Source organism: Nerophis lumbriciformis, linkage group LG13 (assembly GCF_033978685.3).
Source record: "Nerophis lumbriciformis linkage group LG13, RoL_Nlum_v2.1, whole genome shotgun sequence".
Classification (NCBI taxonomy): Eukaryota; Metazoa; Chordata; class Actinopteri; order Syngnathiformes; family Syngnathidae; genus Nerophis; species Nerophis lumbriciformis.
This window is the reverse complement of record NC_084560.2, coordinates 28475990-28503079: the sequence shown is the minus strand read 5'-3', so window position 1 is coordinate 28503079 and position 27090 is coordinate 28475990. Positions and strand designations below refer to the sequence as shown.

The window sequence follows — 27090 nt, the reverse complement described above, 5'->3', positions numbered from 1 at the left end:
AATTGTGTTTTGCTTGCTAACCAAACAGCGATCAAAACAATACGTCGCATTCTTGTGTACAAGAGCAGCAAATTAAATAGACTTTTCTCCTGCTCTCATATACTGTTTTTCAACACCAGCACGCTAGAGGGCGCTGTGAGTCCAATCCATATGCTTCACAATGACCTTTCCTCTCCTCCCACATCTACCCTTCTGTCTGTGCTCCTCATCAGTGCAATCTGGAGCTTCACCCTGCTGGTGCACATTTGGTTGCACAATTGAAAACACTCAGGAGTTTAAAAAAAATCTCTTTCTTGTTCTTTAAAAGTGATATTAGGAAGCCACAGTGACTTGGGATATGTTGCTGAGGTAGAACACCACCCAGCATCTGGTGACAAGGAAAGGTAAGTGCCTTGTTTTGAGGATTTTAAAAGTATTTCCTGCATGAAAGCATATATAATTAGCGTGTAAATGCTGTGTTTTAGTTTAGTGGCTTGACCACTTTGGAGGGAGTTATTTTTCTTGCGCAGATGTTGCATTGTGCTGAATTTTAGGGTTTGTTGGATCCTTTGAACTGAACTTTTGGAACTTTTACTACACTTTTAGACCTAAATCAGTACAATGTTGATGCTATAATGTTACCTGAATTTAAGTTTGGGATCCACAGGGAGACATTACAGGGTACATACATACATAAATATACATCTTCCTATTTAAATGTATTACCATGACGTAATAGCTATGTATAACTTATATTGTCACTGTACATACTTTAGGCATCTTTAATTAATAAAAGAAAACACAAAATCCCAAGTTTTAGTTGGACAATAATGTCATTTATATTTGTTTTGAATGAAAAGAAAATAACTCACAAGATTTGGAGATACATGTGTTTTGTGTGTTTTGATCTGCCTCTACATATGAAGAGTTTATAGATAAGTTATAAAATGGTTAAAATGCGTAACAAAACTTTACCAACACGTCGCACATCTCTGTAAAATATGGAGTTCATGTTTAACACAAAGTATTGACCAGAATATTTTCCGGGAAAATCAGCATCCTTCTAGCAATGGACGTCTGTGTTTTGCATAACAAGGCTACTTTTTTTTCTGAAAATGTGTAACTTTGACAAAAAAAAGCAGTAGTAGGAGTTTAGAATACAGCAAAAATAGATATGTTTACGTTTACATAGTTTGGTGCAATGCTTAACAAGTGTTATCTTCTTACAAAAACCTAATCTACCTCTACAGTGGATGATTTTACTTGGCATAACAGGGTTATTATTTCCTCGGAAAATGTGTAATTCTGACAAACGAAATTGTAGAAGTAGTTGAGAAAAAATCAAAAACAAATGTCCCCTCTCGTGAACGTTTAAATAGTTTAATGCAATTTTTAACTAGTGTCATATTCTTACAAAATACCTGTTATACGTTTACAGTGGACATTTGTGCTTGGCATAACGGGACTATTTTCTTTTTTTTTAATGAGTAAATCTGACAAAAAAAAAAGACAAAAAACAAATATCCACTACAGTGGATGTTTGTATAATTTAATGCAGTTTTTAACAAGTGTCATCTTCTTACAAAAGACCTGATATACCTCCACAGTGGATGTTTGTGTTTTGCATAATAAGGCTATGTTTTCTCCAAAAATCTGTAACTCAAGAAACAGAAGTAGTAGTTTAGAACAGGGGTCTCCAAACTACGGCCCGCGGGCCGAATACGGCCTGCCTGCGTCCAAAATCCAGCCTGCGGGAAGTCTCAAATTTTTGTTATAATTTTTAAAAATCTGTCTTAGACACTGAGGCAAATCATATTGTCTAAAAATGCATTTTCTCATCGATAACGTGACATCATCGCGCCGCAGTGTCGGGCGAGCGTGCGGTAAGTGCGCAAGGAATGATATATATACATATACAGCCCGGGCCCTGGCCAAATTATTTTAACCCAATGCGGCCCCCGAATCAAAAAGTTCGGGGACCCCTGGTTTACAAAAAAACAAAAACTAATGTCCTCTGCAGTAGACGGTTTACATATTTTGGTAAAAATTTTAACAAGTGTTATCTTCTTACAAAAACCTAATCTACTTCTTCAATGGACGTTTGTGTTTTGCATAACAAGGCTATTTCTTTTCCAAAAATCTGAAACCCTGACGAAAAAAAATGGCAGTAGTCATCGTTAAGAATAGATAAAAAACAAATGTCCTCTTTTAATAGTTTGATGCCATTTTTAACTACTGTCATTTCTTTTACAAAAGACCTTAAATACAGTGGGCATTTGTGCTTGGTATAACAGGGCTATTTAAACAAATGTACACCGCAGTGGGCGTTTGCATAATTTAATGCAATTTTAAGCTTTTCTTAAAGTTAAAGTCCAAACGATAGTCACACACACACTAGGTGTGCTGAAATTATCCTCTGCATTTGACCCATCATCATGTTCACCCCCTTGGAGGTGAGGGGAGCAGTGAGCATCAGGGGTGGCCGTGCTCAGGAATCATTTTGGTGATTTAACCCCCAATTCCAACCCTTGATGCTGAGTACAAAGCAGGGAGGCAATGGGTCTCATTTTTATAGTCTTTGGTATGACTCGGCCGGGGTTTGAACTCACGACCTTCCAGTCACTTCTTCCTATACTCCTTTTCGGCAGTAATGGGCAATATCAGGCTACATGTAGCTAAACTACGTAGCTTAACTACATTTCCCAGTAGCTTTGTGGTAGCTTAGCTACTTTTTGAAAGAGTAGCTTTTCTTGGAGCTTAGCTATTTTTAGACCCGTGTAGCCTGTAGCTTTCATCAAAGCTACAAGCTACAATAACGCACAGCTAATCCAGGCCAAAAAAATACAGAGAAAATACAATGACCTGGATGAATGACAACATCCATACGGAGAAAATACATTAAGATTGGTTAGCGTTTGTATGATGAGTCACAATTGGTTGAGGTTTGGGCAAAACAATACGGACTGGCCAATCAGAGGCAAGATAAGGCGGGTCATCGAAACTCTTAAACAAAATCAGAACAATCACGCACTCATGTCACATGACAACTCAAAGAAAAAAAAATAACCATACTTATTTACATACGGGGACGTCGTGGCGCGGTTGAGAGAGTGGTTGTGCCAGCAACCTGAGGGTTCCTGGTTCGATCCCCACCTTCGACCAACTTCATCACATCCGTTGTGTCCTTGAGCAAGACACTTCACCCTTGCTCCTGATGGGTTGTGGTTAGCGCCTTGCATGGCAGCTCCCGCCATCAGTGTGTGTGAATGTGTGTGTGAATGGGTGAATGTGGAAATAGTGTCAAAGCGCTTTGAGTACCTTGAAGGTAGAAAAGCGCTATATATGTACAACCCATTTACCATATACTTGAAAATGGCAGCAGGATTCTCTCCCACAGATAAGATTTTTCCTTTAGTGATGAAGACGACGTCCAGGAAACCCACAATAATGTGTGTACTCGGCCATTATTAGACAACTGTATGAGTTTAGAGAAAACAATGCTCAAAACCTTTGGTTTTTAGTTGTTTACTCTGAAAAAGTGGCTTAAGGAAAAGTGTGAGCACTAGAAGTGGGTGTAGTATGGACAAATGAGGCCAATTATTTTCAATGTGTTTTTATTTTTGTACTTGTCTTAATCCTTTTGTATGTGGTTTACACTTCTCATCTTTTTTTAAAAGCCTAACCAGGGATAAGGGTTGCAAATTAGCCTGTGGCTAGAAATCTTATGTACTTTGACTTCGGTTACCTATTGGTAGCAGTGTTTAATTGTGCAGTCCCTGTCAAATAAAATACATGATAATGAAAACCAAAATCATAACTGCTGTATTCATCCAAGACATCCAACAAAAATTTAGGAACACACATTAAGGTGAGTTGAGTTCATGAACAGTTTTAATGCACATCACCATTACCAACTGTGACCACACCACAACACACAAGTCCTTTAATGTTTGTGTCAATATAAAGATAGATGCTGTTATTTTTACTGTAGGTAGAGAAAATGAATAATAAAGAAAAGGCAAATTAAAATGCTAGAGGTAGTTGTTAGTGGGTCCATTTGTACACTCTCAGTTACATTAACATTGATATTATACATGTGGGTCTACAGATATAAATGCCGTTAAATGTAATTTTAATGTAGCAAGCTACTTTTGCCGTGTAGATTGTTGTGTAGCTTACTACATTTTCCAAGTAGCTTGCCCATCACTGCTTTTTGGACATGTTGTAAAGAAAATTATAAACATGTAAAATATACAATGTATTATACTGAAACTATATACATGTTTGAAATAAACTTCAACCAACAAACCGACTTCTTACAAAAGACCTTTGTGTTTTTGCATAACAAGACTATTGTTTCTCCAAAAACGTGTAACTCTGACAATAAAAATTGTAGAGTTGTGGTTTAGAATAGACCAAAAACGAATGTCCTCTGCAGTGGACGTTTACATAGTTTGTGGCATTTTTAACAAGTATTATCTTCAGTCAAATCTGACCTTGACCTGATCTACCTCTACAGTGGACATCTATGCTTGGCATACATCTGACAAAAAGAAAAATACCGAAAACAAATATCCAGTGCAATGGACATCGGCATAATTTAATGCAAAATTTAACACGTCATCTTCTTACAAAATATCAGATTCACCTCTATTTGTGTTTGGCATTTGCTCATTTTTAGGAGGATGTACGACGACCCCGAATGTAAATTGACCTCTCTTTTTTGGACCAGATTTTGTTTAACGAAATGTAGTCATCATTTTAAAACAATTCGAGATGTCTTTTCATTTCAAATCACGTTTTCAACTGCTTACTGGTTTGTGTGTGACAGGAAGAAAAGCTCTGACTCGCTCATCTGTTGGTTTGCATGTATAAATCTAGTACAACACGACTTACTAAGAAAAAAACAGTCTTATATTGTGGTCAGCACAGTAATTAAAGTTTGATTTCTCCTCACCAGATCTCCCTCTTGTCTTACATGAGCAGAGACGAAGGCCGTAATTAAAGTTTGATTTCTCCTCACCAGATCTCCCTCTTGTCTTACATGAGCAGAGACGAAGGCGATAATGATGATGCTGGTATCCTGTAGGAAATGTTTGCACGTGTGCGTCCTCCTGTTGGTGATGGGGATACTAGAGGGTAAATCTTTTGTATTCAACTCACTATCACGCATGTGCACTAGTCGATACAATGATTGATTATGTTTGTGTCCAAGGTAAGGTAACAGCCCCGGAGCGTACTCAAGCCACCGTTGGGAAGCCGTTCACATTAAACTGCGCCCTTTCAAGGGACAGAGGTGAATCTGTGAGACAGGTGCGCTGGCTGGACGTCCAGAACCAGACGCTGCTGACCTACCAGCCGGGCAACAGGGACAGTGTGAGCGGACAGCAGCACGTGGAGCTCACCCCGTCCTCAAAGGACACCTCGGCCGTCACCATCCAGAGGGTCAGCTATAGGGACGAAGGATGCTACACTTGCATCTTTGACATGCTCCCTTCTGGTTCCAAGCAAGGGCGCACCTGCCTGTCTGTCACTGGTGAGTCAAATGAGTTGATTGTTAACAAAGAAGTTCCAGGGTTAAACTGTGAAGAAGAAGTCAATCAATCAATCAATCAAACTTTATTCATAAAGCGCTTTTTATACATAAAAGAAATGCAACGCAAAAACAATACCCCGATGACCCAGATCCCCCATTATCACATAGGCATGCACGGACACAGATACCAAACACACATACACACATATACAACTATATGAACAAATGAACGCATGGCTGAGTACAGAGGAGACATGTGAGTAAACACTATCACAGGAGCCATCTGCACCAGGAGGTAATCAGACCATGGCCACCAGGACGCTGACACAAAAGCGCCCCCACAAGCACGGTCGATAACCCCTAAAGCAGATGGCTCATCTGAGGAATGTTGGAAAGTAAAAATAATAAAATTGTAAAATAGTAGGAACCATAAATAGAGATAAAGGATACAATGCAAGTAAGACATATGAAGATAAAAAAAATTAAAATAAATAATGATAATAAATAAGTAAATAAAAAAGATAAAACATTTAATTAATATACAGTAAAAATGGAACTAAGTAAAATCTTGCATAACTAATAAGATAAAAAGTAAGATACAAATGACTTCGATAAAATAATAAATGTTAGATAAAAGCCAAATCAAAAAGGTGGGTCTTAAGCCTGCTCTAAAAAACATGAACGTTCTCCGCAGTCCTGAAGTCTTCTGGCAAGCTATTCCATTGACTGGGGCCATAATGGTGGAAAGATGCCATCACGTGACTTTGTGTCCTGACTTTTTGAATAATGAGGGGAGATGAGTGCCGGAGGATCTCAGGGCCCAGAAATGTTCATAGGGTAAAAGCAAACCTGAAAGATAAGAAGGCCCAATACCATAAAAAAAACTTTTATAGACCATAAGAAGAACCTTAAAATTGGTCCTGAAACACATGGGGAGCCAATGCAGAGATTTTAAAACTGGTGTAATGTGAGCCCGCCTTCTGGTCTTCGTCAGGACACGTTCCGCTGAAAGTTGGAGTAGTTGCAAAGGTGTAATAACCTTTTTAGGATAACCAGGAAGCAGGGCGTTACAATAATCTATACGACTTGTAATAAAAGCATGCATTAGCGTCTCAGTGTTGCCCTGAGAGAGAACTGGGCAAACTCTGGCTATATTCTTAAGATGATTAAAACCCTTTTTTTGGTATATTCGTATATGTGGTATGGAACTAAGGTCAGAATCAAAAACGACGCCTAGATTTTTCACTTGTAGTGATAGAGTTAAAGACAATGATTGTAGTTTTGATATGTGTTTCTCTCTCAGGGCCTCAGGGCCAATGACTAAAACTTCAGTCTTGTCCCGGTTAAGCTTTAAAGAGTTATCTGCCATCCAGGCTTAATATTTGGAATGCAATTAAAAAGAGTATCAATTGGTCTTTGTCATTAGGAGGCATGGAAATATACAACTGTGTGTCGTCAACAGAGGCGCAGCTAGGGATTTTGGGCCCCATGAAAATAATCTTTACAGGGCCCCCAACACAGTGTCATTATTTTTTCTGTATTATAATTTCATCATCATTAGGGGCCTCTCTGGGCCCCCCTCCATCATGGGCCCCTAGAATCCGTCTCCTTTACCACCCTTTTCGGCGCCCCTGGTCGTCAACATAACTGTGGAAATGAATTCCATGTCTCCTAAAGACACTGCCAAGTGGATTCATGTATCCATACTGACCACACATTTTCTGTCTGAGAGAAATCAAATAGTTATTTTAAAACAAGTTTTTCTAAAGAAAAAGTTTTTTTTTTTTTTTAAATAAAATTTAGTAATATTGTGAGAAAAAATTTGTCATTGTACAAGAATTATGCACTGTAGGAATATTTTGAGACAAAAGTTGAGATTTTACATAAACATATATACCATTTTACATGATTAAAGTATCTTGAAAAAAAAATGTGAACAAAGTTTTTTGGTTTTTTTTTTTTACAAAAAGTAATGTGTGAAAAAAGTTGTCATTACAACAATTATTCACTGTAGGAATATTTTGAGAAAAGTTTACATTTTACAAGAACATTTTACAGAAACAAAAAAAATATAAAATAAAAACGTTAAACTAAAGAGTCAATGGCAGTTTTGCAAAAGGGCACTTGACTATGGACTACATAAGAAACAGTATTTCTAATCAAATTGGAGATATGTACAGCTGATATTACTTGCAGTCCTGCAGCAACACAAAAACTATCATTAGATGTCTGAAACTTCCCTCTATTTAGGCATACCTCTCCCCCTAATCTGAGCATTTCAATGGTCCACTACATTCCGATGTAATAGCTGCTTTTACAAAAGAAAGGTGGCTAATTGTCGGTCGGTGAGTGGTACATTTTAAACCAACCGCCTTTTGGCTGCCTTCTGGGAATGGCAGGGGGAGTAAGAAAACCCGAGGACTTCTAGTGTTAAGGCATAAATACAACAAAAACACTGTCTTAACTTCAAAGAGAAAAGTCAATTTTAATGTTCTTAGGTGTCATTCAAGTGTTAAAAGAAGTTAAGCACTGTAAAACCAATAATATCCTCTGCCTTAAATACAGTGAAACCTCGATATACGAACCGAACTCATGAACTCTTGAACAGGGTTCATGAACAGAAAAGTTTTTATATTGAAGCAAATGTCTTCATTAGAAACAATGTAAACATGAATAATGGGTTCCAGCTGTCACAAAAGTCAATATTTTAGTAAAGGTTTGTGCACTTTGAACACAATATGAAGCGCTATACAGTACTGTATGTCAAACAAACATAACAAGGGGCTGATGGATCAACTTTCAATAACAAAGCACTCATTTTTCGGCACCCTGCCGACACGCACACATACTGTCACTAGCCCTGTGGTGCACCCACGGGTTGAAATCACAAGATTCCTTAACTTAAAAGCTAGTATGTTGCTGCAATGATTAGGAATTTAAAAAAATTAAATCCACTTTACTTGTCGGTTAATCTTCTTGGCGTGCAGGGTGGGAGAGGCAGTGACAACAATGCCGTGGATACTTCATGAATGTTTCAAAACACACATCACTTGTCCATTGCTTTCTTTGGACTCATATTATGGTTTATGGTTTGAGTTTGGCAGCACGGTGGAACAGGGGTTAGTGCATGTGCCTCACAAAACGAAGGTCCTGAGTTCAATCCCGGGCTCGGGATCTTTCAGTGTGGAGTTTGCATGTTCCCCCCGTGACTGCGTGGGTTCCCTCCGGGTACTCCGGCTTCCTCCCACCTCCAAAGACATGCACCTGGGGATAGGTTGATTGGCAACACTAAATTGTCCCTAGTGTGTGAATGTGAGTGTGAATGTTGTCTGTCTATCTGTGTTGGCCCTGCGATGAGGTGGCGACTTGTCCAGGGTGTACCCCGCCTTCCGCCCGAATGCAGCTGAGATAGGCTCCAGCACCCCCCGCGACCCCGAAAGGGACAAGCGGTAGAAAATGGATGGATGGATGGATGGATGGATGGGTTTGAGTTTATTTTGAACATGCATACAAATACAGTATGTTTCATCACATTTTTTTTCAGTTTCCCATTACAACATGTTTGAAAATGAGTAGGAAGAAGCAGAGCTTATTTAATCCTACCCCTTTACTATTTCATGGCAATTACTAACACATTTAATTACTTCTTGTTCTCCATTCATACACAAGTTACTTCACAAATAATACAGTTCTCAATAAATACTTGAACAAGTTGAAAAGCACATGATGAGATGAATAAGATTATCCAATTTTTCAATAAAGCATAAAATGTTTCTATAAAAAGATAAAAGGATTCCTTTTCTTTGCACTTTGTAAACACTTTGAGTTTGAACAGCTTCTTAAAGTGAATCATATTAGTACTTTGTGTGACGTCTTTGCTTAATCCATTCCTTATTTGCATTCCACATACCGTATTTTTCGGAGTATAAGTCGCACCTGCCGAAAATGCATAATAAAGAAGAAAAAAACATATAAGTCACACTGGAGTATAAGTCGCATTTTTTGGGGAAATTTATTTGATAAAACCCGACACCAAGAATAGACATTTGAAAGGCAATTTAAAATAAATAAAGAATAGTGAACAACAGGCTGAATAAGTGTACGTTATATGAGGCATAAATAACCAACTGAGAACGTGCCTGGTATGTTAACGTAAGAGTCATTCAAATAACTATAATATATAGTATATATACCAAACAATCTGTCACTCCTAATCGCTAAATCCCATTAAATCTTATACGTCTAGTCTCTTACGTGAATGAGCTAAATAATATTGATATTTTACGGTAGTGTGTTAATAATTTCACGCATAAGTCGCTCCTGAGTATAAGTCACACCCCCGGCCAAACGATGAAAAAAACTGCGACTTATAGTCCGAAAAATACGGTACTTATATTCTAAAGGTTTTAAGTCTTGTACGTGCATACAAATGTTCTAAGGTTTTTAAAGTTATAGTTCTCCTCTTTTGTTGAGAAAACATGTATGTACATTCTTGGGTAAGAGGTTATAGTTTGCTTCGTACATAATTATAGCTGTTTGCAAATGCACCAAATAATTGAATTTCAATATTTGTATTAAATAAACAAAGTGCTTGTATGTTCTCTCTATCCAACATCATCTATTATTCTAACAGATCGTTTTTGTAACACTGTTGGTGAATGAATACTTTTAAAGTTATTTCCCCATATTTCTACACAAAAACTGAGCATATTTTGCTTTTTCCATTATTGAAATATTTCTTACCAGCTTATGTTCTATATTTTTATATGATATTTCCAGTTCATTTTATTAATCTAACTGACTCTCAACAATGTGATTTATTTTACTCTTTCAATGTGTACTCCGTTTAATTGTAATTGTGTCCGACTTTCTCTTCTGCTGTTACTGAATAGCACTATTTTAGTTTTACTGAGATTCAAAGGTAGTCTGTTTTTGTCAAGGCTTGTCTTTAATTTGTTAATTTCTTCCGTTATTATTTGTATTATTTTCTGTGTGTTCTCTCCTCAACAAATTGAAAATTGGACTAACTTGAACACTGCAAAAAGTCAGTGTTCAAAAATAAGAAAAGAAATATACCAAAATTAGGGGTATTTTACTTGAACTAAGCAAAATTATCTGCCAATAGAACAAGAAGATTTGGCTTGTCAAGACTTTCCAAAACAAGTAAAATTAGCTAACCTCAATGAACTCAAAAATACCTTAAAATAAGAATATTCTCACTAATAACAAGTGCACTTTTCTTGATAGAAAAAATAAATAAATGAGACCTTTTTGCTCAACATGTTGTAAAATATTCTTAAATTAAGTAAATGCTAGTGCCATTATCTGCGATGAGGTGGCGACTTGTCCAGGGTGTACCCCGCCTTCCGTCCAATTGTAGCTGAGATAGGCTCCAGCGCCCCCTGCGACCCTGAAGGGAATAAGCGGTAGAAAATGGATGGATGGATGGATAGTGCCATTATCTTGACATAATGATGTGCGCTCGGCATCATGATTTTTTTTGTCATGCTTGAAGTAAGAAATTATTACTTTAAAAAAGTAGTTTTATACTTGTGAGTGTTGACGACACAGCTTTGCAACCGTTGATATTCTAGTTTCAAGCATGTTTTACTCAATTTTACAATATATAAACAATAAAAAATATAGGTCATAAAATCTCCGCAACAAGTTGTAATATCTTACTGAGATAATTTCGGACCAAAACCCTTAAAACACTCTAACATAAAATCTGCTTAGTGAGAAGAATTATCTTATCAGACAGAAAATAAGCAACTATCACCCTTATTTGAGATATTTAATCTTACTTAGATTTCAGTTTTTGCAGTGAAGTCTGTTGTAACTTTACAATTGTGGTTTATATCTTGTTTATTGAGTTCGCAAAACCAAAACAACAGGAGATTGTTTAGCCCGCCTACAATGGATGTGCTGCCGGGCACAAAATGGCTGCGGTGTGATACGTTCGTATACGGAGATAACGTTCATGCAGCACAGCATATTTTTATCCGGGGTGTGGTGTGTAAATCTAAAAGTTCGTACACTGAAGGTTCTGTAAATGGAGACTACGCTGTATGATGATGGATACCAAAGTCCCAATGTGTCATTCTTTTAAACACACTTCCAGTAACTGTCGTACAAGTGTAAAAAGAAGTTAACAGCTGTAAAACATTAGAGCAACACATTGCTCGATGTTAGCTTTTAATGAACAAATGACGCCGCTTCCTGTGCATGTTCTTCTTGACACTGCTTCGTGAGTGTCGTCGCCAAAAAAAGCTAAAGAAAAAGCCAACCGAGCTGATTTCATTCTTTGATACTCCGGAAAGGTTTGTAAAATACCTAAAAGTTAGTGAGATGTTGGAATTATCAACAAAACATGTCCTATGCTGGCTATAGCCACTCAAGGGAAAGTTAGCATGGGAAGTGGGGATTGCTATGATATGCCGTGATGTATTCCCAGCATTATTGTGCTTGATTTAAGGTTTGTTTTTTGTTTTTTAAATGTTTTGTTTTTTTTACTTGTATATTTTTATGTAATTTGTACTTCAGTAGTACTTTTACTTAAAAAAGTACCCAAGTTCTGATAAAGTTTCTAGCACCTTTGAGCTTATGGCTACAAGCCAAAAGACAAATCTTACAAATGTAATTTTGGGTCTTTTATTTTGGTGTATTTTTAAATAAGATGAACAAAACAAAAAGCTAAATATGGATGTTGTATTGAATCAAAAGCTCACAGTGTGAGTGTTTGATGATCACAGACAATTGATTAGCATTGATTAAATCCAGGAAACATGTGTAATGTAGATCATGAACACATGGAGGACGTTTCCCTTTGAGATCCGCATGATTTACAATCATAGTGACAGGAAGAACGAGTTCAAATCCTCAAAGCGGTCCTGCTGCATGCTCCTCGTGTAATATCCGCAGCGAGGCCTCCTGCGTTATGATTGCACATTCCATTTAGCTTATTATGGCCTGAGAAAAAACCGCTACAGTGTTATTGTGGATGGGAGATTTAAAGCAACATTATGGAGGAATCTGACCGTGAAATAACAGCTGATAAAAAAAATTAAAAAAAGAATAGTGTTACTTTGATTGCCATACTCGCCACTGCATCAACTACCGTACACTACTTTAGTGGTGGACCATCCAGGACATCCCTTGTGTTACTGTTCTAAGTTGTGTGCTCTGCTTGTACACATAAAAAGCATATTTAAATCAAATGACACGACAGTAAAAATAAGGGGGGACCCTTGAGCAGAACATTACTTTTTTTTTCAAACAATCTTCCAGAAATTATTCAAACAGAAATACAGCGGTGCTTTGGTTTTTGTACGCCTCACCTTTTCATTTTATAACATTTTTGACAAAACAGTTGCCATTTTTTCCGTATATTGTACGGCCAAACATTGCAAGTAACAAACAAAAAAAGTTTTTTTTTTAGTTGAGTATAAACCACCTTAGGAGCCACAAAAAGTTGCATCTACCAGCATTTTGATAAAGAAGGTGAGAACCATTATTGGATTTTGGCTATAGCTTGTTATAAAGTCTGAATGTAACACTCCCCTGCCCTTCTCCCTCTTCACACATCGCCGTCTTTGCCAACAGTCTTCAATAACAGGAAAAAGTGATTTATTTATTTAATTTCTCATGTACAATAACTCAACATTGTTTTCTGTATGTGAAACTATAATCATTCTCTGTAAACATTTATTTTATTTTCCTGTTTTTGGTTGTCTGGAAGAGATCCATCGGACTTGCATGATTTATAATGGGAAAAGTTGCTTCTGTTTTCAATATTGCAGTGTTTTAAGTAACATGTCAACTTTCTTAACTGTCATACAAGTTTATGTAGAAGTTATACCAGTGATAATAGGAAAACATAGAAAAAAATAAATAAATGTAACTTGAAATAGCAAGGATGTAATGCGAACGTGAGTGGCATCGCCAATTTGTGGCCTCGCAAGTGTAAAGAGAAGTTAAGCAGTGTGTTAGGGTGTAATATAACGTTATAAGGACAACAAAATAAATGCAGATATACAACCCAACATTCTGCCGTTGAAAATTAACGTCAAATTCAACATGTCTAAGTGTAAAAATTAAGCTAACCAGAATATATTCAAATAAAATACATAATTTTAACAACAAAAATAAAGGTGTCATCTGAAGGTCATTTTTGTCGCAGTTTTTTAAATCTGTTACTGTGTCATGTACGTGTAAAAGGAAGCTACCGGTAATCACTTTTGATATTAAGATGACAAAAACAACAAAATTCTCTCAACACATATTGTCATCTAAGTTTGAAAAGAAGTTAACCGGTTTTAATATTAAGACGACAAAAACAACAAAATACTCAACACGTCGAGATGCCGTACAGCAGTACCTCAACTTACTAGCTTAATTGGTTCTGTGACGGAGCACCTAACTCAACACATCTCCCGTTAAAATTAATTGAAATCAACTTAATCTTTGCTCGGCCACATAAAGCAGCAACATTTTCACATGCAACATGCCTTTTTAAAAACAAAACTTTTAGATAAGAAATATTGTATACAAACAATACAATATAATGTACTACTAACAATTTAAGTAGTTTTATGAAGTAATGTAATAATAATGTACATAATTTGCCTTGGAGAGTAGACAGGGTAAATGATGTAGTAGTAGCTTCTTCTCTGTCAAACACACCATCAGCAGCTTTTCCATTTTTTTTCATGGATAAATGTCCGCCGTTTAAATTGTATTGTAACCTTCTTGGCTGGCGTAAGACTCATTCTGCTTCAGTATAGTGCTGACTAGCGGTGATTGCTAGTGATCAAATTGCTTCGCCGAGATGGCGACACACTCGGTCATGTTTTTGATGATTTCTTTCTTTATTACAATAAATATTATCCACTCCTCAGCACTGTCCTTTCCAACTCATTTTCTTTAGTCCCATGGTTGGAAAACAAAGTTATGTCCATCTGTGGCTATAAGCTAATGCTAGTGAGTAAGAGAAGAAGTTTTGGGCAAATCTTACAAGGTTCATTGGGACATTTGCTACACCAACTAATGGCGGGGAGGTTTGTAACTCAAATTTTGCTTGCAACTTCAAGCATAATAATTATCTGAGAGACAGCTCTTATCTCAAAACACTCCTAAGTTGAGGTAAAATTGTATTGTCATGCGAGAGTAGAAAGAAGTTGAAATTGTCATGTAACATTCTATTTGTGGTCTTCTTCTTTTCTCCCTGTTCTATGCAACAACAACAACAAAATGCCACAGAAAGCCAAAGAAAAAGCAAAACACAATCCTTAATGCTGTCTGATCTGAGGTCAAATGAATGAATTAAATTTTTTTCAATTTTGGTCCAATTATTTTTGCGCTCTAATTGTCAGCAGTGTACTTTTTTCCACTTTTGACTTTTTAAGATGGAATTTATTTCATATTTTTCTGCTTTTGTTAGTTTTTTGCCACCCCCACCCAAAGAGACGTGTTTATCACACGATATATCGTATGACATGCGCATATGTAAGATATATCCTTACCAGGTGCACCTGACAGCATGTTAATAAAACATATTTTTAATGCTCAGAGAGCAAAAAAAACAGGTTTTTTTTTCTGCTAAGCACAAACATCTGTTGCAGATTTGCACCCGGTTTCTGTTTTGGCTGCCATATTTTGAACTATTTGCAGACACTCCCAAAATGGGCCCCGAGGTTTGAAGCGTCACAATAATGAATGGAATAAATATTCAGGTGAAAGAGTGCAAAATAACAAAAATCTTGCAAGAGATGATGTCACTAAAGATGATAATAAAGTGATATTGTCTTCTTCTTATAGCATCAGTGACAGCAGACAGCAACAAGACTGCCATCAGCGGCAAGACGGCGTCCCTCTCGTGCTCTTACGGTTTGCCCGAGAAGGTGCAGCGGGTCACCTGGAGGTACACCTCGCCGCAGGGGGCCTCCTCGGACGTGGCCTCCTTCGCCAAGAGGAGCGACCCCATGATAGAGCCTCCTTACCAGGGTAGGGCGTGGCTCAGCGCCTCCTTGTCGGACAGCACGCTCACCCTCCAGCCTGTGGTCATCCAGGACGAGGGCTGCTACACCTGCCTGTACAGCACGCATGAAGACGCGCCCAAGAGCTCCACGGTCTGCCTCTCCACATACGGTAAACATGGTTTGAACATGCAATCAAGCTTTATTAAACATAGAAACGTTAAGAGTTGTAGTAGAGGTTCTTCTCAAGCTGACATTTTAGGCTTCTTTTTACAGAATACAGTTAAATTCTACCAAAACTATGATTTCACTCACTTTCCCAAGTAATTTCTCAAGTGTGTGCCTGTGCAAGAAGTTAATTACAACTAAAAGTGTTACATAAAAGCACATTTAGGTATGGTCTTACATGTGGAAAAATTAATTGAACCACTATTCAAAGTAACATAAAAACAACAAAACAATCCTAACACATCTAGATATTGTTATACAAGTGTAGAAAGACGTTAATCAATTTTAATAGGATAGAAAAACAATTTAACGCCCGTTACAAATCCTGAAACTTTTATACAAGTGCAAAATAATTGAATCCCTGGTAATATCAAGATAAAAAAAACATGAAAAAATATTTTTTAAACATTGGTAACATTGTCATACAAGTGTAAAAATAAGTTAAACACTGTTGACAAATTAAGTTATTATCATTCCAGTGCAGAAGTAAGTTAAATCACTAATAATATTAAAGATTTAAAACAATACAACTCTCCCAACACATTTACATGTTGTTATGCAAGTGTAAAAATAAGCTAACCCCTAATAATATTAAGATTAAAAAACAATAAAACACTCCCAACACATTTACATCTTGTTATGCAAGTGTAAAAATAAGTTAACCCCTAACATTATTAAGATTAAAAAACAATAAAACACTCTCAACACATCTACATCTTGTTATGGAAGTGTAAAAATAAGTTAACCCCAATAATATTAAGATTAAAACAACAATAAAACACTCCTAACAGATCGACATATTGCCATACAAGTGTAAGAATAAGTTAATCACTGTTACTATTAAGATTAAAAAAACAAAAAGCACTTCTAACAAATCAACATCTTGTCATATACGTGTAAAAATAAGTTGATTACTGTTAACAATGAGATACAAAAAAACACTTCTAACACATCTACATATTGTCATACAAGTGTAAAAATAAGCTGATCACTGTTAATATTAAGATTAAAAAAACAATCAAACACACCTAACACATCTACATTGTGTTATGCAAGTATAAATATAAGTTAATTAATGTTAATAACGAGATAAAAAAAACAAAAAACATTCCTAACACATCTAGAGCTTTTCATGTATAACAATAGTACATATTGTCATACCGATGTAGAAAAATAAGTTAATTGCTGCTAATATTAAGATTAAAAAACACTCCTAACACATCTACATCTTGTCATACAAGTGTAAATATAAGTTAATCACTGTTACTATTAAGATTAAAAAAACAAAAAAACATTCCTAACACATCTACATATTGTCATACAAGTGTAATAATAAGTCAACCACTAATAATATTAAGATTAAAAAACAGTAAAACACTCCTAACACATTGACATATCGTCATACAAGTGTAAAAATAAGTTAATCACTCTTATCATTAAGATTAAAAAACAAAAAACTACTCCAAACAAATCAACATTTTGTCATACAAAGGTTAATTACTGTTAATAATGAGATTTTTTTTTAAAAACACTCCTAACACATCTACATACTGTCATACAAGTGTAAAAATAAATAAACATAAAACATCTAGATATTGTTATACATATGTCTATAGCATCCAGTCGTTATTAATTGCAGTTAAACACTGTTAAATCTTGAGTAGAACAAAACATTCATTTTGAAAAAAAAAAATTCCAACCCTCTTGACTGTCACGTAAGTGTAAAATTAAGTTAACTGTTACTGTGAGTCTGTAAAAACAGACAAGAAAACACTAACTAGAGGATACAACAAAACACTTTGCCTCTACTTTGCAAAGTTTTTTGTTTGTTTTTTACATTCTTGATTGTCACGCAATTGTAAAAGCACGTTAACCAGTGTCTTCCTAAGTAACTACCGGGTACTTCGTTTAGGATACACAACTAAAGATGACAAAAACAAACACATGCTAACATTAGTCTCCACTTTCTTGCTGCCCTCAGTCTCCTCTTGGATAACATTTTATTGATCACAAAACTAATATTGCTTGCTGGCATGTGTGGTGTCTCTTATAATCATTTATGTGATTCACAACAGCAGTGTTTTTGCAGTAGAGCACCTATTGTACATGTAGTTGTTCCTAACGGTGTATGTCGGTGCTTTTTTTAGGGAGGGGGGGCGGGGGAAACGAGGTCAAGGCTCAACTGGGAATTTGTAGTAAAGCCCGGAATGTGTGCGCCTTAAGACTGGAATGTTGAGCGAGTCTTCCTGAGTGTAACGACCCAGGGTCCACGTAAAAGACTCCAGAGAAGAGAGGTCCTGATGCATGACTGTTGTCAGTGTTTGCGACACACAGTGGCTGCTTGTGTACGCTTTGGTCCCCACTCCTCCATCGCGTGGCCTCCATAAACACATGTGCTTTTGTTTGCAACTGCACAGTACAGTACAGTAAGTGTTCTTATTGGTGCAGCACAATTAGCATTTGGATTGTTGTCCGAATGCTAATGTCTATCATACCCTCAAGTACTGCCATGGACAATGTCGTGCCTCTACTGTACATGGTGCCCTTTAACCCTGAGAACTATCGGTGCCCTATTGTCATCTTCTTATTCATGAATTAGTCACATATATACATTTATGTATACCATAAAGTATTTGAAAAAAAAAGTACCGGTAATTAAAATTAAAAATATATAATTTTAATTTTTGTAGTCCTACCGCTTGTCCCTCTCGGGGTCGCGGGGGTGCTGGAGCCTATCCCAGCTGCACTCGGGCGGTAGGCGGGGTACACCTTGGACAAGTCGCCACCTCATCGCAGGGCCAACACAGATAGACATACAACCTTCACACTCACATTACCACACTAGGGCCAATTTAGTGTTGCCAATCAACCTATCCCCAGGTGCCTCATTAAATCATCCATCCCTTTTCTACCGCTTGTCCCTTTCGGGGTTGCGGGGGGGTGCTGGCGCCTATCTCAGCTGTATTTGGGCAGAAGGCGATGTACACCTTGGACAAGTCGCCACTACATCTCATTAAATCAAATAGAGTAAAATAAAGGCTGCATTTGATACACTTCTATGACATGTCTCTATTTTATCCATCCATCCATCCATTTTCTACCGCTTGTCCCTTTTGGGGTCGCGGGGGGTGCTGGAGCCTATCTCAGCTGCATTCGGGCGGAAGGCGGGGTACACCCTGGACAAGTCGCCACCTCATCGCAGGGCCAACACAGATAGATAGACAACATTCACACTCACATTCACACACTAGGACCAATTTAGTGTTACCAATCAACCTATCCCCAGGTGCGTGTTTTTGGCGGTGGGAGGTACTGCGTGGGTTACCTGGAGGGAACCCACGCAGTCATGGGGAGAACATGCAAACTCCACACAAAGATCCAGAGCCTGGGATTGAACCCAGGACTACTCAGGACCTTTGTATTGTGAGGCACATGCACTAACCCCTGTACCACCATGCTGCCCGTCTCTATTTTATATAAAACGTATTTATTTTTATTGTAACATCATGTAATCTATTGTAAATGTATTTAATTTCGATCTAGTTGAGTTGACTTCAGTTGGTATGCAACTTTGCTCCAAAAATTTAAAATAAAATATGAATCATATACATAATAATAATAATAATAGATTTTATTTGTAAAAAGCACTTTACATTGAGTAAACAACCTCAAAGTGCTACAGTGTATTAAAAAAATAAAAAATAAAAAGATATTAAAAAAAAAATACAAATAAAAACTAGAACAGCAAAATAGCTAAAACTAGTATGCATATATCTAAAAAAAAAAAGGCTTTTTTTTAAAATAAGGGTTTTTAAGCCTTTTTTAAAAGCATCCACAGTCTGTGGTAACCTCAGGTGGTCAGGGAGAGCGTTCCACAGACTGGGAGCGGCGGAGCAGAAAGCCCGGTCTCCCATTGTTTGTAGCTTTGTCCTCGGAGGTTGTTATACCTCCTATACAGTAGCTATTAGTTCTACAACACTATGACATGAACGTCATGGAAAAAATTAGACAATCTTATTCATCTCATTATGTGATTCACAACTTATAAACAACTATTTATTCATGAGAATTGCATTTATATATGTATTCATTCATTAAGTTATTGTAATATTAAAAGTCAATGAGAGCCCTAGAGTCTCTGTTTACAGAGTGTCAGTGAACTCACTTCACTGCTACTAGCCAAACGATGCAACGGTTAAATGGCAAAAATTAGACAAATGTATTCATCTCGGGGTTGCCGGGGTGCTGGAGCCTATCCCAGCTGCACTCAGGCGGAAGGCGGCGTACACTCTGGACAAGTCGCCGCCCCATGGCAGGGCCAACACAGATAGACAGACAACATTCACACTTATTTATTAAAGATTGAGCACAGGAATTGACTGAACAAATGTGTTAGAAATCGCTATGAAACAGGGAAATAAATTTTGCTTCTTCCTACTCCTTTTCAGACATTTTGTCATGAGAAAGTGAAAATACAGTATGTGATGTACAATGTTGTAGCATGATCATACATAACTTTAGACCACCGTGCACAAAATAAAAATCACTTTAAGTAAAATAATATTGAAAGTAATACAGTTGTTCACCATCAATAAAATACAATACAATTTAATTAAATTCACACTGCAACAGTGAAGGTATATAACAGTGCCTTTAATACATTATTGTAAGTAATAAATAAGTAAATAAGTTGAGTATAAATGAAAATAGAATGGGTTTGAATTAGGGATGTCCGATAATGGCTTTTTTGCCAATATCCGATATTACGATATTGTCCAACTCTTAACTACCGATACGGATATCAACCGATACCGATATCAACCGATACCGATATATACAGTCGTGGAATTAACACATTTTTATGCCTAATTTGGACGACCAGGTATGGTGAAGATAAGGTCCTTTTTAAAAAAATTAATAAAATAAGATAAATAAATTAAAAACATTTTCTTGAATAAAAAAGAAAGTAAAACAATATAAAAACAGTTACATAGAAACTAGTAATTAATGAAAATGAGTAAAATTAACTGTTAAAGGTTAGTACTATTAGTGGACCAGCAGCACGCACAATCATGTGTGCTTACGGACTGTATCCCTTGCAGACTGTATTGATATATATTGATATATAATGTAGGAACCAGAATATTAATAACCGAAAGAAACAACCCTTTTGTGTGAATGAGTGTAAATGGGGGAGGGAGGTTTTTTTGGGTTGGTGCACTAATAAAAAGCAACAAAAAAAAGAAAAAAATACCGATAATAAAAAAAACGATACCGATAATTTCCGATATTACATTTTAAAGCATTTATCGGCCGATAATATAGTCAGGCCGATATTTTCGGACATCTCTAGTGTAAATACATAAAATCCAATCCAGAGCATTGTTGCTATCACAACAAAGTGGAATTCCTTCCAATTTCACAGCGGCTTCAAGGATTGTTCCTGAGCGTTCAAACCAAATAAATAAAGGCTGAGGAGTACCACTACAAGTCCGACAAGCCTCTGGGCTGAAAATACAATGGATAAAAAAAAAAAAAACACAAAGTACTCGTGCCAACTAAAAACATTCCTTCTCCTTGTGCTCTGGGAACAGAAAATTGAAAGCAGAAGTTTTCTTATAGAATTCACATACCTAAAAGTGGACTCAGGGTTTGGAGGTTGTTTCTTTTAAACCAGGGTTTATCTGAGACCAGAGTGTAGCCTGCAGCTAATTCTCAAATCTAACTGTTTTATTGTTGAGATATGTTGGTAAGTGTTCGGAATAAAGTAACGAGTAATCGAATTAAAGGAGCCATATGTAATAATTTCATGTCAAGTCATCATTAAATGGCCCTGATATGTCAAAAGGCATTACTAAATCATGTTCTTTTCGAATACCTCTATAACTGATAACGGTAGTTCGGATTTAGATTTACAGCCCCGAAATATTGTTATTGTTTTCATTTCGATGTCCCGCCCTCCACCAAGAACACCAACTATGACTTTCTCCTGACAGCGCTGCCCAAACCTCAGGTGATCTACAAGAGTACGTCCTCCGGGCTGATCGAGGCCAACTGCAGCGCCGTGTCGCGGCCCCCCGTGGAGATCGTGTGGAACGTGGAGCGAGACAACCGCACCTTAGGCCCTCCCGTCACCACACTGCTGCCCCAGGAGGACGGCACCACTCTGGTGGTCAGCACTCTCAGCCTGCGGTCGGGCCTGCTGAAGGACGTGTCCGTCAAATGTCTGGTGCACCACCGAGGCCTGGAGGCCCCCATCGCCGTCTCCATGAACACCAAAAGTCAGTCACAGGAAGAACCCTATTCATTTTTAATTGTATGCCTACAAGAAACAATGTAGTAGGGTCAAAGGTCAAAACACTACTTCCAAAAACCAGACGTGCATGTAAAATAAGGTTGGAAACTTAGCTATTTGTGCAAGAACCCTACTGATTTTGACTGACAGCCTAAGCCAAAGGTGTCTGTCGAAAAAGAACCCTATTGTTTTTGACTGACAGCCTATGCCGAAGGTGTCTGTCAAAACAAGTACCCTGTTCATTTTAAATGACAGCCTAAGCCAAATGTGTCTTTTAAAACAATAACCCTATTGATTTTGACTGGCAGCCTAAGCTAAAGGTGTCTGCTTAAACAAGAGTCATACTAATTTTGAATGACAGCCTAAATTAAAGGTGTCTGCCGAAAAAGAACCCTATTGTTTTTGACTGACAGCTTAAGCCAAAGGTGTCTGTTAAAACAAGAATCCTAATTATTTTAAATGACACCCTAAGCCAAAGGTGTCTTTTAAAACAAGAACCCTATTGATTTTGCCTGGCAGCCTAAGCTAACGGTGTCTGTTGAAACAAGAGCCCTACTAATTTTGAATGACAGCCTAAATTAAAGGTGTCTGTCAAAATAATAACCCTATTGTTTTTGACTGACAGCCTAAGCCAAGGGTGTCAGTCCAAACAGGAACCCTATAGATTTTGATTGACAGTCTAGGCCAAAGGTGTCTGTCAAAAGAAGAACCCTATTAATTTTGGCTGACAGCCTATGCCGAAGGTGTCTGTCAAAACAAGAACCCTGTTAATTTTAAATGACAGCCTAAGCCAAAGGTGTCAGTCCAAACAGGAACCCTGTTAATTTTGATTGACAGTCTAGGCCAAAGGTGTCTGTCAAAAGAAGAACCCTATTAATTTTGACTGACAGCCTATGCCAAAGGTGTCTTTTAAAACAAGAACCCTATTGATTTTGACTGGCAGCCTATGCCAAAGGTGTGTGTTAAAACAAGAGCCCTACTAATTTTTGATTGACAGCCTAAATTAAAGGTGTCTGTCAAAACAAGAACCGTACTGTTTTTGACTGACAGCCCAAGCCAAAGGTGTCAGTCCAAACAGGAACCCTTTTGATTTTGATTGACAGTCTAGGCCAAAGGTGTCTGTCAAAAGAAGAGCCCTATTCATTTTGACTGACAGCCTATGCCAAAGGTGTTTGTCAAAACAAGAACCCTATTGATTTTGACTGGCAGCCTAAGCCAACGGTGTGTGTTGAAACAAGAGCCCTACTAATTTTGATTGACAGCCTAAGCTAACGGTGTCTGTCAATGTAAGAACCCTATTGTTTTTGAATGACGTCCAACTCTAGTTGGTGATTGTAGCTAAGATGAAAGATCAAATCAGTACATATTGATGGTTTTAGGCCTCTCTCAATTATTGTCATTGTCACAGCAAGCATCCTGTTGACTTTGACTGACACCCGACTACATGTCAGAGAGACACAGACAGAAAGAACCTTGATGATTTTGAAAAATGTGATATTCTAAAAAGCAAGGTCAAACGTCAAAATACTGCAAAACCAAGCAGCAAACTTTTTTAACGTCTGTGCGAGAACCCTACTGAGTTTGAACGGTAGTCGGGGTCAAAGGTCAACTCAGTATTCGTTCCAGTTTCCAGTGAATCAAACTTTACTGTACTAACACTGTAGGTCACAACAAGAACCCTATTGATTTTGACTGGGTCTGGACTAAGACTAGGTCATAGGTCCAGGGTCAAATTGAGGCCTGTTCCTTTTTTCAACTGCATGTCAAAGCAAGAACCCTACTGATTTTGTTCGACACTAGATGGCTGACGGTAGCTGAGGTCAAAGGTCAAATCAAACTCAACCAAACTCTGTTGCATTCATCAAGAGCCCAGTTGATTTTGAACTATATCTGACACTGCAGGTGGCCACGAGTCAAAGGTCTTGTTTTTATGGCTTTATCTGAATCCAATTTATCTTTAGACATATTGGACTTTGTTGAAAAACCTTATTGATTTTGACTGATTTCTGACTGATCCTAGATGGTGTAGGACGCTTAGGTCAGAAGTCAGAACAATTCTTTTTTTTTTGTTTATTTCTTTGTTTTGTTACTCATCCACTTGTCTTTTTGTTGACGTCCGAGCAAGAACCCTTATGATTTTGAAGGTTCACCCAGGAATCCTGTTGACTTTAAACAATGCAGAGTGGCTAAAGTAGCCAAGGCCGAAGGTCAAATGTATGTACATGTTAAAAAAAATCAAAACTATTTTTGATTATGTCACAGCAAGAACCCTGTTGATTTTGACTGATTTCTGACTGATTCCAGATGGCATAGGAAGCTTATGTCAGTGATCAGATCAGTGCTTTTTTTGTGTGTTTACTCGTTCGCCTGTCTTTTTCTTGCCGCTCGAGCAAGAACCCTGTTGGATTTGAAGGTTCACTCCTGAACCGTATTGAGTTGACTTTAAATTCTAAATATGCAGAATGGCTACGGTAAATTAGGCCAAAGTGAGGTAAGGAAACATCTGAATGTTCGAAACATCAGTTCTAAACTATTTTTCTATGTCACAGCAAGAACCCTGTTGATCTTGACTAATGTCTGACTGACTCTAGATGGTGTAAAAGGCTTAGGTCCGAGGTCAGTGTATTTTAGTGTGTGTCTCCTTGTCCACTTGTCCTTTTGTTGTTGTCCGAGCAAGAACCCTCATGATTTTGAAGGTTCACCCAGGAACCCAATTGACTTTGAATGACACGGTAACTATGCAATATGGCTACAGTATCTTAAGCCAAATTTCAAAATGTTTTAACACAGTTAAAATGTTCCAAACTATTTGTATATGTAGTAAGAACCCTGTTGATTTTGCCATCCATCCATCACTACTCTTATCTACTCGCCACATTTTTTTAACCAAAGCTGTCAACTTTTAGTCATGATTGCTATGATGCTAAAGCAAGAACACTCTTGGGTTTGAACGATACTTTCCTCTGCAGAGGACGCTGCTTCTCAGGAGGATATCATCCAAAACCAATAGGGTTCTTGAGTTTCAAAGGCATCCATATATTGTTCAAAAAGGTTCATTATGTCTTCTTATTCGCATATTTTTCAAATGTTCTTGTAATCAGACAATATTTTCGGTATATTAGATGGAATTTTTACCTAAAATTCCAAATACTTTTTAAATGTTCTTGTAATCAGACAATATTTTCGGAATATTAAATGGAATTTTTACCTAAAATTCCAAATACTTTTCAAATGTTCTTGTAATCAGACAATATTTTCGGTATATTAGATGGAATGTTTACCTAAAATTCCAAATACTTTTCAAATGTTCTTGTTATCAGACAATATTTTCGATATATTATATGGAAATTTTACAAAAATGTTAAATACTTTTCGAATGTTCCTGTAATCAGACAATATTTTCGGTATATTAGATGGAAATTATACTAAAATTCCAAATACTTTTCAAATGTTCTTATTATCAGACAATATTTTCGGTATATTAGATGGAATCTTTACCTAAAATTCCAAACACTTTTTAAATGTTCTTGTAATCAGACAATATTTTTGGTATGTTAGATGGAATTTTTACCTAAAATTCCAAATGCTTTTCAAATGTTCTTGTAATGAGACAATATTTTCGGTATATTAAATGGAATTTTTACCTAATATTCCAAATACTTTTCAAGTTTTCTTGTAATCAGACAATATTTTCGGTATATTAGATGGAAATTATACTAAAATTCCAAATACTTTTCAAATGTTCTTATTATCAGACAATATTTTCGGTATATTAGATGGAATCTTTACCTAAAATTCCAAACACTTTTTAAATGTTCTTGTAATCAGACAATATTTTTGGTATGTTAGATGGAATTTTTACCTAAAATTCCAAGTGCTTTTCAAATGTTCTTGTAATGAGACAATATTTTCGATATATTAAATGGAACTTTTACCTAAAATTTCAAATACTTTTAAATGTTCTTGTAATCAGACAATATTTTCGGTATATTAAATGGAATTTTTACCTAAAATTCCAAATACTTTTCAAATGTTCTTGTAATCAGACAATATTTCCGGTATATTAGATGGAATTTTTACCTAAAATTCCAAATACTTTTAAATGTTTTCGTAATCAGACAATATTTTTTGTATTTTAGATGGAATTTTTCGCTAAAATTCCAAATACTTTTCAAATGTTCTTGTAATCAGACAATATTTTCGGTATATTAAATGGAATTTTTACCTTAAATTCCAAATACTTTTCAAATGTTCTTGTAATCAGACGATATTTTCGGTATATTAGATGGAATTTTTACCTAAAATTCCATCTAATTTACCGAAAATATTCAGAATATTCAGACAATATTTTCGGTACATTAGATGGAATTTTTATCTAAAATTCCATCTAATGTACCGAAAATATTGTCTGAATACAAGAGCATTTGAAAAGTATCCATATATTGTCCCAAGATGAGTGGGTTCAATCAAACCTTTTTTCCCTGATGTAAGGGTCACAAATTCCAAGCAATCTTGCAACCTCCATCTTGTTTCTGTCATAGTTGGCACTGCCCTCGCCATCCTCATCTCCGTCACCACCGTAGCAGCGCTGCTGGTGCTGGCACTCTGCTTCTGCCTCTGGAAGTGCTTCCTACGCAAAGAAGGTGCGTTTGATTCCAAGTCTCTATAATGCAGCACACATAAAGCTGCTGTGTTGTGTGTCTAATATTGTGACCGTAAATCAGAGCACATTTGAAGTTTATTCTAACTGAGATGCTTTGACTCGCTCTTGCTCGTATGTGTTGCTGCAGCTGACTGAAGGTTCCAGTTTGGAGCAGGAACATGTCATCATCACGACGCCTCCACAGGATGGCAATCACGATCCCAAGTAGGACCAACCACTTAATGACATTCATCTTTGCTCATGTATAACCTTCCAAAGCTAAAGTCACTGAAAACTTAAATAAAAGTTATGCTTTTATTTGACCGTATTATATTCTCTTTTGGGTACTCATAAAATGCAGGTGGAGATGTGTGAGCCTTCAGCTCATTTTGATTTCTGGGCACATTTTAAAAAGGTTTTAGGTACATCAAATAAA

General features: G+C 36.9%; 1 protein-coding gene across 2 annotated transcripts; it reads left to right on the top strand.

Moving 5' to 3' along the window:
- The first annotated feature begins 200 nt into the window (after positions 1-200).
- LOC133613534 (OX-2 membrane glycoprotein) lies at positions 201-26975 on the top strand. Of its 2 annotated transcripts, none has more exons than XM_061971144.1 (7): positions 201-383; positions 5032-5118; positions 5195-5515; positions 15332-15661; positions 21714-21998; positions 26554-26655; positions 26803-26975. In XM_061971144.1, the coding sequence occupies exons 2-7, from the start codon at positions 5046-5048 to the stop codon at positions 26808-26810; spliced, it is 1119 nt and encodes a 372-aa protein (XP_061827128.1). In that variant the 5' UTR covers positions 201-383; positions 5032-5045; the 3' UTR covers positions 26811-26975. The 2 variants fall into 2 exon arrangements, with proteins under 2 accessions (XP_061827128.1, XP_061827129.1); XM_061971145.1 differs by having other exon boundaries at positions 5006-5118.
- Positions 26976-27090: the final 115 nt, after the last annotated feature.

What these genes read in the sequence shown, in the direction of transcription:
- LOC133613534 (XM_061971144.1), top strand. Translation starts at nt 5,046, where the DNA reads ATGATGATGCTGGTATCCTGTAGGAAATGTTTGCACGTGTGCGTCCTC. An exon ending in CACCTGCCTGTCTGTCACTG is followed by an intron (nt 5,516 to 15,331) that starts GTGAGTCAAATG and finishes TTCTTCTTATAG; the next exon opens with CATCAGTGACAGCAGACAGC. An exon ending in GGTCTGCCTCTCCACATACG is followed by an intron (nt 15,662 to 21,713) that starts GTAAACATGGTT and finishes TTCTCCTGACAG; the next exon opens with CGCTGCCCAAACCTCAGGTG.